This window comes from Accipiter gentilis, chromosome 31 (assembly GCF_929443795.1).
Source record: "Accipiter gentilis chromosome 31, bAccGen1.1, whole genome shotgun sequence".
Lineage (NCBI taxonomy): Eukaryota > Metazoa > Chordata > Aves > Accipitriformes > Accipitridae > Astur > Astur gentilis.
In genome coordinates this window covers 10369835-10385442 of record NC_064910.1, presented here as the reverse complement: position 1 = coordinate 10385442, position 15608 = coordinate 10369835, and the positions used below count along the sequence as shown (strand labels likewise).

The following is a 15608-nucleotide window of genomic DNA, read 5'->3' as shown; positions in this document are numbered from 1 at the left end:
CTGATAATGGTAAACAGAGCAACAAATTGTAGCATCTGACAGTATCCAGCTTAGTGTAGTAAGATGTAGTAAGATTAGAGCCATGGTTTTAGGCGCTCCTCTTTGAAAGTCCTCAGCCCTTTCTGGAGACCCTTCCAGGTCCTTGAAGTTGTGCTTGCAGGGCCTGGTCTGCAGCCCTTTTCCCCAGGTGATATCAGCTACAACTGTCAGTGTTTGTCCTCATTTAGTGTTCTTCACTTCCTTGCTCTTGGCTCATTCATCTGCTATTTTATCTGTTCTGACATGCAATGGTGTTGGTTTAAGTTGTCTAGTACTTTTACATTGAGGTCAAGAAGAGCAGTGCATGGGACTGACCTGCTAGCCTTTGAATATGTACTATGGAGATTTGATTGCACCATGAAGATGCAAATTGTTGTTTTAAAATGAGAATGGACATAACAGTATTTAAGAGACTTGGTACATCTTTGATTTATAGTGATGTTGAAAAAATTCCTGGTACAGTGTATATGAACATAAGTTAAAAATAAATTTGACAATTATTTTGTAATAATGAGAAAGTTGGAATGGAGCTAAATTGATGCAGCCAGCATTGACTCAGACTCAGAAAGTCTGGTCCAGATCTTAGCTATTCCTCCTTCTCAGCATAACACTTTGCTCCTGAAATAAGAGAAATCTGCTTTCCATGATCCTTGCAGTTTTAATTTCCTTTAGGATAGTTTTAAAAAAATTCTGCCCTTGAAATTGCACAGTCATCTTTACAAACATGTAATTAAGCATGGAAAATATCCTCTGTCCTTGCAGCTGTCCATACACTTGATGAGAAAAAAACAAGCACCAGTAACAGTTGTATCTGCTAGTGCAACCTTTGTACTTTATTGATTACTTCTAGAAAAGCTGACCTCTCCTCTGTCTTGATATTTGCATCTTCTCAAATTCTTTTTGGTTCACAAGAGTTAATGAGGCTATGGCAATAGAATGTGTTTGTTTGCAGTGACCTTTACTGAGATAACTCTGTAAATTTTTTAGACTTATGCACTGGTGCAATATACGCAGCTATGCATCTGTCAACACATCTTCCCTGTAGATGCAGTGCCTAGCTATAGCGATCTCGAACCAGGGTGTTCTCTCTTGAATGCCATTCTATCTCATCTATGAAATTGCATTTGGAGAATTAACGAAATTAGGTGTTGACATTGCAATACAACAGTGAATGTGATTTCTGCATTCTGACCTCATGGTACTACAGCTCTACAACACAGTCCGGCCCGTCCTTTCCTAATGCACGTGTGCTGATCTGTGATTACAGAGCAGCTAGTCCTCTGCTTCCTTGTTTTATGCTACACTTCTGGTTTTTAATGCTGCAATTACTTTCTATCAGCATAGGTTTCTGTTTCTCTTGTCTTGCGTGGGGTTATAGTTTCCAACAACATTTTTCATGTTCTTTTAATCCTCTTGCATTGTACCAAGCACTTCTTGCTGCAGCACAAGCTGTCCTGGACTGTCACCATCACAGTTCTGTCCCCAGGGAGTAGCCTTAAAATGTGGTGCTACAAATAGCACAGAACAACAGCAAATGATTTCTATGAAGCTATGCCTATGAAAAGAGACTGCTCAAAAGACCAGCAAGTTGCTTTGTAAGAGAGTAACTTCATAAAAAAAGAGTATTAAAGATAAAACAGTGCTTATCAGCTGGCTTCAAGTATTACTTATAAACATTCATCATGATTTCAGAATGTATCTTTTCAGGGATAAAATAAAACAAAGAATTGCAAAAACTGAAGTACAGGACTTTTTCATTCACATTCAGTACTCCTGATGAAACACATTCCATGAGTAGAGCAAGCACTATTGGAAATGTGTCTTTGATTTAACTTTTTCACCGCAATATTTCTATATGGTTGTATAAGAGTATAACTGAGTGTATGTTTTACATAACATTACAACTATACCATACTATATGAACGACTGGCATACATTCTTATACTAAATTTCGAGGGGTTGTGGAGTTCATCAGACTTCTGATTAAGCTGTTGGAACACAGTGATGGACTTTACTTCCTCATACATATTCAGTAACATGCTGTGTAGGTAAGTGCCAAACATGTTTTAGGTGGTAAGCCTGTGATGGACATTGTGGGCTAAAAGGGTTTCTGCAGTTCACAAAAAGTTGCTGTGGCCGTTTTGACAAATAGGGAATTGCTAAGATCACAGGAAAAGAATATCATACTTTCCTCAGTGACAAATGTCTAAAAAATCAGTGTGCCCATCCCATTGTTTGCAGATAGGAGTATTATATTTTCCTCTGGCAGAAGCTGGTCTAGCTGATTTTTAAAAGCTCTACTTATTTCTCAACCACTGTAAATATGTGACCCTGAATACTGTGTAGCCTGAATCTTCCTTGCTGCTATTACACCTCCTCCTCACTCCCTCTTGTTCTACCCACTATTGCTGCCACAAACAGGTTGCTCTCTGCCCTCTGGAACAGCCTGGTACATACCTGAAGACTTGCCAGGATCCCTTTAATCTTCTTATCTTTGAAGAATCCAGGATATTTAGCTCAATTTTTTCCTCAGTAGTGAACTTTTCAGACTGTTGATTGTGCTTACTTCTCTGCCTTTGGTTTCCTAATGGGTACACATCTTAATTAAAGTATATCTTCTCAGGATTTACCAGGCATTAGGAGAGCAAAGGTTGCTTCACAGGACTTACCATTTATAGTCCTGGTTCTGTATTTCAGTTGGCCATTAGGTTCAGTTGTGATCCACTGTATTTCTTAAGTTTTTTCTGCAGAACTGTTAGGCATACAGTTGCTTCTCACCCTGGATTTGTACAGTTTTAACTCTTCCTACCTACATGTAGTACCCTGCGCCTGTCTGTCTTGAGCAGCACACTGTTTGCTGGCCCAGGCCAGCACTGAGATCATGCAATGTTATCCTGGCTTTGGTTTTCAGTGCAAATGTCTCAAGTGCCATTTCAGTTTCCGCTAAAGTGAAATTTCTGTGTACCCTCAGTATTCATAAATACATTATTTCAAATTCTGTGCACATAAAGTGAACATACTGTGTCCACATGTTCACATTGTTAGGAGGAAGCTTATTATGCATTTCAGCTAGTAGTAGGTGAGACAAAATTACTTTTACTAAGGAATACAAATTTTTCTTAATGAGTATTTGAAAGGCCTACAGATTACACTATACTTTTTTCTTTCATTTCTTTATCTTTCACCTAACCTTCCTCCCACATATTATCTTCTATTTGCTTCTATTAGATTGTTTTCTATTTTCAAGTTCTTCTGCTTTATTATTTCAAAATAAGGGTTTTTTTGAGTAGGATTGCAATTGTATTCTGCTCATCATGAGCTATTTATTGTTCCAAAGGTGGTTTTCCCTACTGGGTAAAGTGTATGAGAAGAGCAAAGCACTCAAGCTATTTGTACTGTACTTTTTTTCTGGTCCCAAGCAGAAGGCATGGGAATCTTTTCTATGAAGAATGCATTACAAATCTGCAAGGTGCATTTTATAATAAAATTTCATGTTATTTTTCCTAAAATAAACAGAAACTGTCACCATTTTCAACAGGTACCATATCAGAGCAGAAATGGAATTTAGATTCAGTTTCTCTCCATGTTTTATTTCCAGAATATCAATTGTTGTGAAACAGAGGCACTAAAAGGCAGTAAAAGAAGTGGTCTGTGGAGCTATAAATGGGCTTTGCTTTCACTATAGTAATGAGAAGTTACTTTCTGAAATTATTTCTCTTCCTTTTTCTTTTGTGGCTCAGTAAGCTAGAAAATAAATGAGCAGAGAAGCCAGCCTTTAATGTATCCTAGTACTTTCAATTCTTCAAAAAGGAAGGAGTGCTTCAAATTGAATCCAGGGCAAATGCAAAGCTACCCAAATATATAAAACACTGATATTGTATGTTCACTGTCATGAATGTACTTAGAAGGGCCTTGGAAAAGACTTAGAAAACCTGCCTGCTTAGAAAGGCAGGCTGCCGATAACTTTGTAGTTACCTTTGACAAGAAATTCAGCAGAGACCAGTTCATTAAGCAGTTATGGCATACACTAACTACTGTGGCCTTCAGGCTTCAGAGGAAGAGTTTACTTTTGTCCAGCTACGGGGTGCTTGACGTCAAACCATGGTACTACAGGGCATCATAAACAGAGATCTTGCACAAAGTCCCCCAAATTCCTCCAGAGACTTCCTCCTTCATCTCCTCTTCTCTGCACTCCCTCTGAGAGATGGGTAAGTCTTGCCTCCTCCTTGCAGGCATAGCAAGGAAAGCAAATACACTCTGAACAGACCATGTGTGTAGACTGAAATAAGCTCTGTGCAGCCAGAACGGGCAGCTGACGTGTTTGAGCCTCTGGAGAGCTGTACTTGCTGGAGCACTGCAGGAGGACACCTCCCTGGCCCATCCATGTTCCCAGGGAACAATATTGTAAGGCAGGGCACTGTTGTCTCATGCAAAGCTGCATGCATGGAGCTAATGCGTGCTGGTAACACTTGTGGTGCTAGAAAATGCCTGGCTTTTGCACCTTTTGTGCAATTCAATTATATTTCATTAGCTTAAGGCAATAATTGTTATCTCCATACAGCATATTCAAGTTCATTCGATTTTGTTGGAGGCAGGGGGGTAAAAATAATGCCAAGATATTATCACAGATTGTTCCAGAACTATTGAGAAATTGCTATTCTTTAATTCTTCACTTCGTTGTACTTACATTTTGTCACCTACATTTTGTATGTAATGTTGTCACTTACATGTGTACAAAATAGCAGTAAAATTCTGCTACTAAGCTCCTGATCTGCACACGTATAATTCCCCTTGCAATATTCCTCTAACAGGAATTGCCATCATCTTTATTTAAGGTGGAGTTGGGCCCACTGTTCTTTACTAGAATTCAGAGAACAGCCAAGGTGACAGCCAAGAAGAAAATTAGGCAGTGCATTCCCATAACCCCTTGTGCTGTGTTCAGAGCAAATAACAATTTAATTTGCATAGATGGATTCGCTTGGTTTCTGGAAAGATAGTAAATGAACTGTGATAGCAAAAAGGTGTGGTAGACAGGAACTGACAGTTCTCTCCTCACTTTCTTTTGCTACTTTGGCAAATAGTAGGAGCAACTACTATCGCTCCAACTCTGGGAGCAATCCTGTCCCTGTGGTTTGTAACTGTTTTTGCAAAGTCTATACATATACCCAGACTCTTGTACACACACAAAAAATTTGTATGTTGCCAATTTATGCCAGAATCCAGCATTCATCCTGAGCAGTACAGAGTATTACCACTCTTAGATCAGTCCTGGCGTCTCTTTCCAGTGGGTGGTAAAATGCCATTCTTCACGAGAAAATTTGGGACCGGCTATTCCAACCCTGCTGTCTTGTGTGGCTGTTTTTGCTCTCCTCCTCCCTTGCAGTATGATGCTCATACATGATCTGTTTTTGACCGTGCACTCGGATTAGATCATTGTGACTGAAGCAGGGAACAGACTTGCTCATCTTGCAGTATGGCAGCATTTCTGTCTTTGGAGGTGAGCAGAGCTGGCTGTGAGACAGGGGTTTTGGATCCAGTGAGGCACTCGGATCAGATTTTACTCAAAATCTGTATTGGGAACAATGTAGGAGCTGAAGCTACAAAATTTGGGATACAAAATTCCTTCATTTTTCAGCTCTCTGCTTAGCTTTGGCTTTTTCCCCACCTATATGGTGGTATTCCTGCTGACAAGCCATTAAATTTCCCAGTCCTTCATACATGCTCCCTTACAAAGATTTCCCTGCATCTCCCTGTAGATTAGGTTTGGACCAGGCTAAATAAAAACTTATTGTGAGTGCCACTTATCAAGGAAACAGCAAGACTAGAGTGATCAGCCTCATGGAAGCTTTTCAAGAAGGATCATGGGGAGAGCTCGGGAAGGCAGAAGTTGTTTGTAGTGCTGGAAAACGTGGTTTCAGCCAAGTGGAGAGGACAGAAGCTAAGTCAGTGGCATCAAGAGTAAAGCTGAACTGGGGAGATTGAGGCACTTGGAGATGCTTGAGAGGACAGAAATAGGTCATCGGCTGAAGAGTTGGTGTCACTGAAAGCATTTTGGTTTTGGAGCCAGACAATGTAAGCAGTATGATTTCACTGCTGTGTACATACTGCAGCAGAAAATAAACCCACCTCAAAGCGTGAAAGCCGGAGCTAGTGCCAAGCTAGCTCATTTAGCTCTCCCTACCAAACAGACCAGCCAGAGTAACTCCTGAGCTGCTGGTTTTGGCTTTCGGGCACGTCTGGTTTCCTGTACTGAGCTGCAATATTTTCAGCAGATGCTCCTTAGTAATCACAGTTAACCTGAAATTCTCATTTAAAGAGTGCAGTATGTCACTGAAAGCTCCTAAATTGTACTTGAGAAAGCAAAATGCATTCTTTGATTAGGGAGTACTTATGAGACACTGTATAGGATTTTTTAGAGAAGATAGTTAATATTTACAGCTTCATAAACAGTAAGAACCTTTGGTGTCCTTATTTCTTTTATATTTAAATAGGATTTAAATGGAATATAGCTTAATTTTAAACTGTTGGATGTTTTTGGATCTCTTTCTTCTTTGAACTTAATAGAAAAACACTTATGCATATGCTGTAAGTTGAATGGTCTAAAATTTTATGAATCAGTCTTCTGTCTCTGAATTTTCTTACAACTGTTGAAGGCTTTTGGAGAGGACTCACTTTATTCATCTATCTACTTTGCAGCCGGGGCCTATTGTCCCTAGGTCACATTTGGTATTTGATTATAAGTTTGTAACTTAAAGCTGTTTGTCAGCAAAGATTGTTATTCTTCTTTCTTCCTCACTTTTTCTGCAATTCTGTGAATCTATCACTTTCTGACTGTGAATATAGGAAATAGGATGAGGTGTATGAAATAGTCAAAACAAAGAGAGAAATAACTTGAAGAGGTGGAAGGCTTTATTTCCATGCCATTAAAAAACCCTTAAATTATGTATCTTAGTTTTTTAGTATTTAAAAAAAAAAAGTCATCTGCTATTTAGGAAAAAAATAGAGAAGACAGAAAGAGGATCATCAGTCTGAGGAAAGAACCATCCAACCCCCTTTTGTTTCACCTCTGAAACCCCATTCTATTGTTTAAGATAAATGTGCCAGAGGAATCGAAGAGCTCCAGAAAACATTTCAACTGTGCAGAGAGAAAGTGAGCCTTGCTCGGACAGGAGATTTGTTGATTAGGTTCTCTGGCTGATTGTGCATTTAATTTGCATTTTCTCTCAATCAGTTACCTAAATATGTGCCTTAAAACACTTCAGGATGTATAAAGGGATCCTGTCTGGAGAGATCCTGGTTTGCTATTTAAAGTCACTCCCTCTTCTGTTTTAAGAGATTTTCTTTTCCTCTGTTTATCTTCTAGAGCAGGTAGACAGTGGGTCTTCAAGGCCCTGGGGCTGCAGCCAGCCTTTCAGGAGCTGCAGAATTCTCCAGTCTACCTCCTAAACACCTAAAGGTTTCTCTATGATTAAAACCCATCTATTATTGGGGGTAACCCAAATGTGCCTTATTTGCTTTTTTCTCTTTTCTAATTTATTTTAATTTGAAAGCAGAGACCATTCATCCTGCAGTACCTGTGACCTTTCCCCGTTACAGAGCCAGAGCCAAAGTCTGGCAAAAAGTTTTGAAAATTGCGATACGGTAACTTTTACATTGCTAGCACTTAACAAGTCCGTGAAGTGTTGTTCCGTCTTTTTCTCATGCAGGCTGGATTGCCATATTGGGAGCCATTTGGCTGCTGGTGCTAGCAGACATCCATGATTTTGAGATGATTTTGAACAGAGTTGAGTGGGCAACCCTTCTTTTCTTTGCAGCATTGTTTGTTCTCATGGAGGTAAGATACTCTGATTTCTAAAGCCTGAAGAGTTACAACTGATTTAAAATGTGAATGATGTTCCTGGGCAGAGGCCTCATGCAGATTCAATCCCACTGGAATATTGTAGATTGAGTGTAGTCACAGTAGTACAGAGAGAAATTGCAGAGTGGCAGAAGTAGGCTGGATCTCTGGTATCTAATTTTTTGCTGTAAGCTTTGTCTCACTCTCTCTCCTTCTGCTGCATTTGCTGAATATATCTGACACAACCATTTTCATGTAAGTGGAATTTTAGTTTCCAGGTTTGTTGGCGGTCTATGTGTGCAGATAGCTTATATGTATTTATGTATTCGTTTTGCAATTATTTAGACCAGTGATAGGAAAAATAAAAGGACAAGAATAAACCAGAGTTGAAAAATGTTCCTAATTCTGTCTGCTACATGCTGGCTACTAAATGGCCTAAGAGATTTCATGAGAGTATGGTTTGAAAGGATAATATCACTGAATTTCAGTTTGCAAGTGTAATTTAAACAGATACTCAGTACTTGAAATGCCTGGATATCTTGCTGTGTAGTGTCTTTCTGTTTGTCTGCTTGACTATTGGAAACAGTCCACCCATGTTTGTATCCTATTTTATTTACTGTTTGATGCTTTCATATAGCCTGAGAGGATTTATTTTTACCTCAAATGTTTGGATATTTCTTTGTATGCATACTCACATTTACTTGTTAATTAGTCTTCTAGAATGCTTGGTATTTTTTCAGTTGTTATTTGCTGGGTTTAGATGATGTAATAATGTTGTAGAAACATGACTGACTAAACCCAAGTGACCACTGGCACTGCCATGGCTAGTGAATTGTCTGAGTGAGCAGCCTGGGAAAAGCCTGTAATAACAAATTTGCTTGCACAGCCTCCTTCCTTCCTTCCCCTCCTCCTGCCACTAATTGCAAAGAGCCCAACAATTTGTAAATTGGGATCTATTAAAAAAAAAAAAATAATTCCCAACAGTAAAAGGGACAAAATTTGAAGCAAATACAAACAGCAAATAATTCAACTATCTCTTTAATGCCAAACTGGAAGTAAAAATCTGGTAACCTCCGAGAAGATGAATGGAAACTGATTATCATTAGGAGGCTTGTTTGCAAGCTACTAGGTCTAAAATTCATCAGGAAATGTTGATTTATTGTACAGCCATTAGTACAGGCAATTTTTAGTTCTCTATGTTATCAGGCTCTATATATCCTTGCATTTTTTAGCTCTTATAGGGAACCTATATTGAAGCCATGTTTATTTTGTCTGCTGCTGCTGCAACAGTTTATTAGTTGCATTCCCTGATGTATTTATTGGTTTAGCTTGGATTGAATGGTTTTGATTTGAGTGCTGTGTGACGGCACAATTACATAGTAAAACACACAGGAAATTATTGCCATTTACTAGCAGACTTTGGATACGACAGTTGTAATTTACTGAACTTCATTTTTATGGTTTGTTGGGTCACCAGTGAATAGTTTGCTAATGAAAAAATATTTTTCCTGGCGCTATAGAACAGCAGCAGTTTAAGGTCATGAAAGAAACTTGTACACATAATCAAGAAAAAAATGGAAGAGGTTAAAGTCTTCCTCATAAATGAATGAGAAAAATGTTCTAAGTATCATCACTGCTAATTTTGATCTGAATCTATGGCCCTTTGGATTAGCAGGAGATGACAGTCCTTGCCAAGGCATTTTTCTTTCCTTTAGGTTAACAACATCAAGAAGAAACAAGTCAAAACAAAGATATGCATTGAAGTATAAGAAATCTTTCCATGATCTAGGCATTCAGCAGTTGTCAGCTCATATTCTTCACCCTTGGTGATCCTTCACCTTGGATGGTTCCCAGTCTGAAGTTATTTCCTGTTGCTATAAATGTTCACTTTCGTATTACAAGGAACATTTAAAAACCTGTGTGGGACTTAAGCTGCAAGTCATTTTGGAAAATGTGATTTGAGTTCAAGGGCCACTGGGGAACTCTTGGAGGTTTTGCCTTTGGGTGCTCATCCGTCCAGTCTGGTAGCTATTTTGCAATGAAAAAATTGGAAATCTTCTGGAGCAATCTTGTTTTCTATTGTGTCCTTCGGGTAATTTGTCTCTACAATTGTCTTTTTAGCTCTTGTTCGCAAGTGGCTGTTACAGGCTATAAAATCTTTCTTTTTCTTCTGTCTCTGTGATATAAGTTCCTATGCATCTCAGAGATACAGCACTTTGCTCACTTTTATAGTCAAAATTGACATTTTACCTTAATCCCTTCAGGCAGAGTTTATCTGCAACAATCATCATGACATACTGTCCATAAGAGGGTTTAATGCAAATTTTTGTGCATAAATTAAACTTTGATTTAAAAGGGCACATGATTTTTTTCTGCAGTAAAACTCTATTTTGAGCTGTCAGACAGGAACTAGTATACTTGAAGACACCAATTAGTGTAGTAATACTTATTCCTCTTAGAAGACACAGGAAGATCCAGGAGACACTCTGTGCAGTTAACACCCAGGGGAGGCCAGTAGCAGGGTGCTAATTGCTGACTTTCACTTAGGTGCTTGCAGGCAATTGGCCTGGATATCGTAGAGACATCCTAAAGTTGATTATGTGATTAGTACTGTCATCATCTCTAACGTGATGGGCTACCTGCAGACCGACTGTCTTGCAGGAGGGATGTGTGCATCCTTCATTCCCTTCCCCCTCTCCCGAATATTTCTTCTGTAATACCATGTCTGGATTCCAGAACAAATTTCAAGTGTTACTGAAAAGTCATATATTCTGTTAATAGATAATTAAGTAATAAGGCAGCAATGTTAACTGAATGTAATTCTGGGCTTTAATCGCTGACAACTATGTGTTAAAAAGTTTATTTTGAAGTGTGAACAAAAAGCAATTGCAGAAAAAGTATTACTGTTCATTAAGAATATTGCTTTTACATACATTTCAAAAATCACTGTCATAATCTTTGAGTTGATAAAGCAACATAGGTAGCTTGGAATGAAAATGGTGTCTTAAATTTACCAACAAGAATTCATTTCTTAGGAAACTTTCTCCTGGGAAGTTAAAGTAATTAAAAAATATCCTTTTTTTTTTTTTTTTCCTTAATGTTAAGGGGTATGCGTATGTATTTAAAAATCTTATCACTTGTTTTCTGTGTGCTGCATCTTTAAATGTGCAGTGCATTGTTAAAAGAAAGTATAATTTCTGGGCCAAATTTTATATGTGTCGATATCCAAATGACCAGCATTCAGCTGCCACCTGAATGAGCTGCAGGTACAGGAATTGGCAGTCTGAATGACAGCCCTTTTGTCACTCTGAGATTACTGTGTCTTAACCCACACCACTTGGTGCCTGTTAGGATATTTGTCCATTTCTGTCATGGAATTTGACAGCAAGCGAGTTGGATGGGTTTTTTCCGCTGATGTCTCTGAAGGACTCTGAGTGCCACGTGTGCAGGTTATACGGAGTTGTGTTGTGTGAATACTGACTTTCGTGGCTCTGTGTGGGAATGGAGTCAGTAAGTGAGGCATTGCAGCTGACTGATTCATTGTCATGGAAGAAAAAAAATGAAAGCAAGCCAACCAGCTTGGTCCAGGCTGAGCCAAAAAAGCTGTGATTTTTCTCCCCTGAGAAACTGAAAAGTCATAAAATAGATATACCTTATTCAACCTCAAAATAGTACTTCATTCTGGACACCTGTAAGAAAAGAAAACAAAACCAAAGTGAATTAAAGGCTAGCTCTCATGATTTAAAATCACCCTTTTACCCTGTGGCTTGAGGGAACAGGTCATTCTCCTGGGGTGTGAGGACTCAGCTTGTATTCTCCTGTCTGCCCAGAGATCAGAGCCACCACCACTAGGCTGGTGGTGATGTCTTTTCATCCATGGTAATAACCGTGGTTGTATGGGATGCTGTCTAAGTATCCTGTACAAATGGGAATGGCTCTCACAGGGAGGACAGAGCACTCTGGTCCAGGCTGTCCCCAGGTCCACCGCTTACAGGGCTCCCCTCCTTGGTTCGGGTGCCTGACTTGGGCATCAAAGAGCTGGGTTTCCTGCCTTTTAGGTGCTGCTGCCTCTGTGCCAGTTTCCGTTCACCCAAGATCTCTGGCCTGCTTTTAGCAGATGGGTACTGTTGGTTTTTTATGGGTCTGAGAAAGATGTTTAACAGAAACATGTATTTTGTTTTCCTATTTCTTCATCTGAGACTGAGCACAAGATACCTGATTTCATCTGACCTTTTAAACATATGATATACTTCTATCTGTATTCTGGTTTTGGAGAAGTTTGTTTAAAATCGGTTGTGTTCAGGTGTTCAGAAAACATGTATCCACTGAAGAAAGTAATCTTTAAATTTCAGCCATTCTCTGATTCCTGTGCCCCCCAATCTTAAGTAATCCTACCAGTTATTCCAGCACAGCCAACCTACTTCTGTAGATACAGCTACCTATTTCTGCCGTGTCTTTTCTTTCTACCAATTGCAAAGCTGCTGTAGAAGCTACAGGAGATGAATATCAGTATTTTGTGAATGAGAAAGAATTGCTGTGTTTTCTTACATCCACTGAAAGAAATGTAACTGCATCAGATACTTCACCAGTTGATATCAATTTTTGTATTGTTTTTTAGGCTTTGGCTCATCTGCACTTAATAGACTATATAGGAGAGCAGACAGCTTTGTTAATAAAGGTATGTTTAAAATATTTATAGGTTTTTTTAACAAGTAATGAGAGTAATTTTACTCCAATAGAATAATGAATAATACTTTCATTCTGAATTTTATGTTAATGGTTGCATTCCTGCATCAGCAATATCAAGAAAGCATGTCATACTTTGGCATGCGTGATATTGAATATGTATGTATCTTGTCCACATCCAGAATAAACATAGCCACAGATGCAAAAGGGAAGCTTTTTCTGTAGTCTAATAAAACAAAAAATACAAAGGTGAAAAAAGTATAAACAGTTAAAGGTGAAAAATCACAGTTGTGCAATGTATTTCTTGTGTGAAATCTGAGTATTAGAAATATCGGTCTTTGCATTTCTATTTGTTCAAATTTTCTTGGAAAAAGAATGGTAATTGTGTTACTAAATGTTGGGCTATTTTCTTTAAGATGCTTTACCTATCTCAGAGCCTAAGGGAATAATAAATGTTGATAAATTAGAACTGTGAAGAATGTACAATTATGCTGGGGACACACACACAGAGCAACACTGATCTCATCAAAGTTGTAATTTGAACTCTCACAATTCCAGGTGGTTCCTGAGGACCAGCGCTTGGCAGTGGCCATCATTTTAGTGCTCTGGGTGTCTGCCTTGGCCTCCTCCGTGATTGACAATATCCCCTTCACAGCTACAATGGTAGGGTCTGGGTGGCACTTGCACATCCTCCTCCTGGTACTGACAAGTGAGCTGAACTTGCTGATTATGATTTGCTTTTTTTTGATCTCGCTGCGTAGTTTACTTTATCCCCTGAGACTGAATCATTATTACAAGCTTATTCATACCATTTAGGCATCTAACTGGCCATTGCTGCTAGCAGCCACAGTTAGCTGTGGAAATAGAGGCACTGTTTTGGCTGCATTTTTGCACTTTCCCTCTTATATCCACATCCGTAGCTGAAAAGTAAAATTGTCTTTTTGATGGAAACTGTCACTATCTATCCGCTGCTATTGATGTTTTCGCTCTATGTGCTGCGTAGCTACACTACTGCTTTTTTAACACCTGAACCTTTTATTGGTACCTTACTCACGTAATTAGTTTTAAACCCAGCAAATAATGTTAAGCATAACAAATGCTTATCAGCAGCTGAGTTTTAATATCAGAAAAGTATCAAATTATAACAAATTAGGGCATGATCAGATAGGTTTATTCAATCAAATTCTCTGTTTAAAGTGCAATAATCCCTTCATTATACCATTGGGATGATTCATTGTTACAGCTTGTTCTCAGCTAAGTATAGTTTTTCTGCGCCTTTTTTCTTGCATTGTTATTGGATTGTCATGTCCACCCTCAACCTGTGTCAAGGTTTAAGGCACTTCTTATGGGGCATATGACAGATTGGGCAAATTTGTGACTGCTTTATAATTATATGCTAATATGGTATTTTGGTTTGATTACCCTGGTGTTTCCTGTGGAATGATACTGATTTAATAACAACAGACTGCAAGTCATAGGCATGAAGGGAAAGATTGGTTCAGGATGAGTCACCTCCCAGCAAACACTTGAGGAGTATTAAACAATAATGCAGAAATCTTAGTTTAGCCTCATATCTAGCTAGTCTATAAAACTGGCTTGGAGCAATACCAAAAAGCACTTGTATGCACATGGACCAAAAGGTCTTTTACAGGTTTTGAGAGGAACCCTTTTTTAAAGGAGTGTCTTTTGTGGAATGGGACTGAAATGCAGGAATCTTTTGGGATGTCTGAAGACCACTTGTTTTGTATCTTTGAGGGAGGGAAATACAGATGGGCAGGAAAAGATCCTTGCCAACATTTTAGACATTTAAAATGTGTATCTTTTTCATTCTGTTCTGGACTGAACCTAAGAGACTGCTACGATTTTTTTTCTTTAAAAATAGGCAGAGAGAGGAGGCAGGAAAAAAGTAAAATGCGGGCACATTCTCACCTATGCAAAAGCAGTCATTAGCTGAGGTGTTAAGATGTTAAAGTGTTATATGGCAGACTAAAGTCAAGACCTACCACCATCTAGCTCAGTGAATGGGCTTGCGCTTTGGTCTTTGTCATTCTACATTAGAAAATATTTACAGAAAATTCCTAAGTAACTAAGGCCCAAGTTCTTATGTAAGATTGTATAAACTTTAATTTAAAATTATTTTTGTTTCTTTGGCACTTGGTTCCTACTGTTAAAACAAGCAATATTTTGTTTTGGAAGGCTATTTATCACTATATATTTCAAAGTTACGAACTTCTGATGAGGAGTATTACATATACTGAGCCCAGGTCTTTTGTAGAATGGCTTTTCACTGATCGGGGTCTGAGTGTGTGTGTGTAATAAACACACAGTGCAACAGGTATTTCTTAGATCTCCTTTTATTTATTGACTTGCTGTTTACAGAATCAAGCTGTAATTATTAATAGCAGATAACCATCCACACAGCAAATTCACTTATTCAGCCACATAGTTCACTCACACATTCACAGTTACCCTGTGGGAGCAGCGGCTTGGAGGTCAACACCAAGTGTGTACTCAGATCATAATGACACTCTTCTATATATAAGTTTAGTTGCATATGCCCTAGTGATATAGGAGTATGGGGCACCTGTTATGATGTAGCCATGAATGATCCTGTCCTTTCCTGGTAAAAGGTTCCAGCTTCACAGCTGACCCTGCATTCATAATAATGGAAGACAGATATATAGAGTCCCTCCAGAGCTCCATAAGTTTCCTTCATTTGTGAACAAAGATCTACATGACAATGGGGCCATCTCTCTTGTGATTTTTGTAGTCATAGACTTGATGGACCAGGTACTGGGTAGGCTTGTGGAACCCATCAAGTTCCTTCCATTTTTTGAACCCAGAGATACAAAAAATCTGGGTGGTTTCATAAATATCAGCTCTATGTTCTAACTGAGGAAAGAGTGTTTGGAGGGAGGGCATCAGACCTCTGCCGGTAGTGGATGTGTTCACCCCAAGGTAGTTAGCCACTGACCAATAGAAGTTAGGGGAAGCCAGGCTCACAGGGTGACGGCTCGTTTGACTTGTACATGGGTAGGAATTCCTG

General features: G+C 38.8%; 1 protein-coding gene across 2 annotated transcripts in view; it reads left to right on the top strand.

Moving 5' to 3' along the window:
- Positions 1 to 15608, top strand: part of OCA2 (OCA2 melanosomal transmembrane protein) — a 209917-nt gene that overhangs the window by 125499 nt on the left and 68810 nt on the right. For both annotated transcript variants that reach the window (XM_049834044.1, XM_049834045.1), the window contains 3 exons: positions 7746 to 7873; positions 12495 to 12554; positions 13121 to 13225. In XM_049834044.1, coding sequence (XP_049690001.1) covers positions 7746 to 7873; positions 12495 to 12554; positions 13121 to 13225 — 293 coding nt within the window. The remainder of the gene's footprint in view (positions 1 to 7745; positions 7874 to 12494; positions 12555 to 13120; positions 13226 to 15608) is intronic.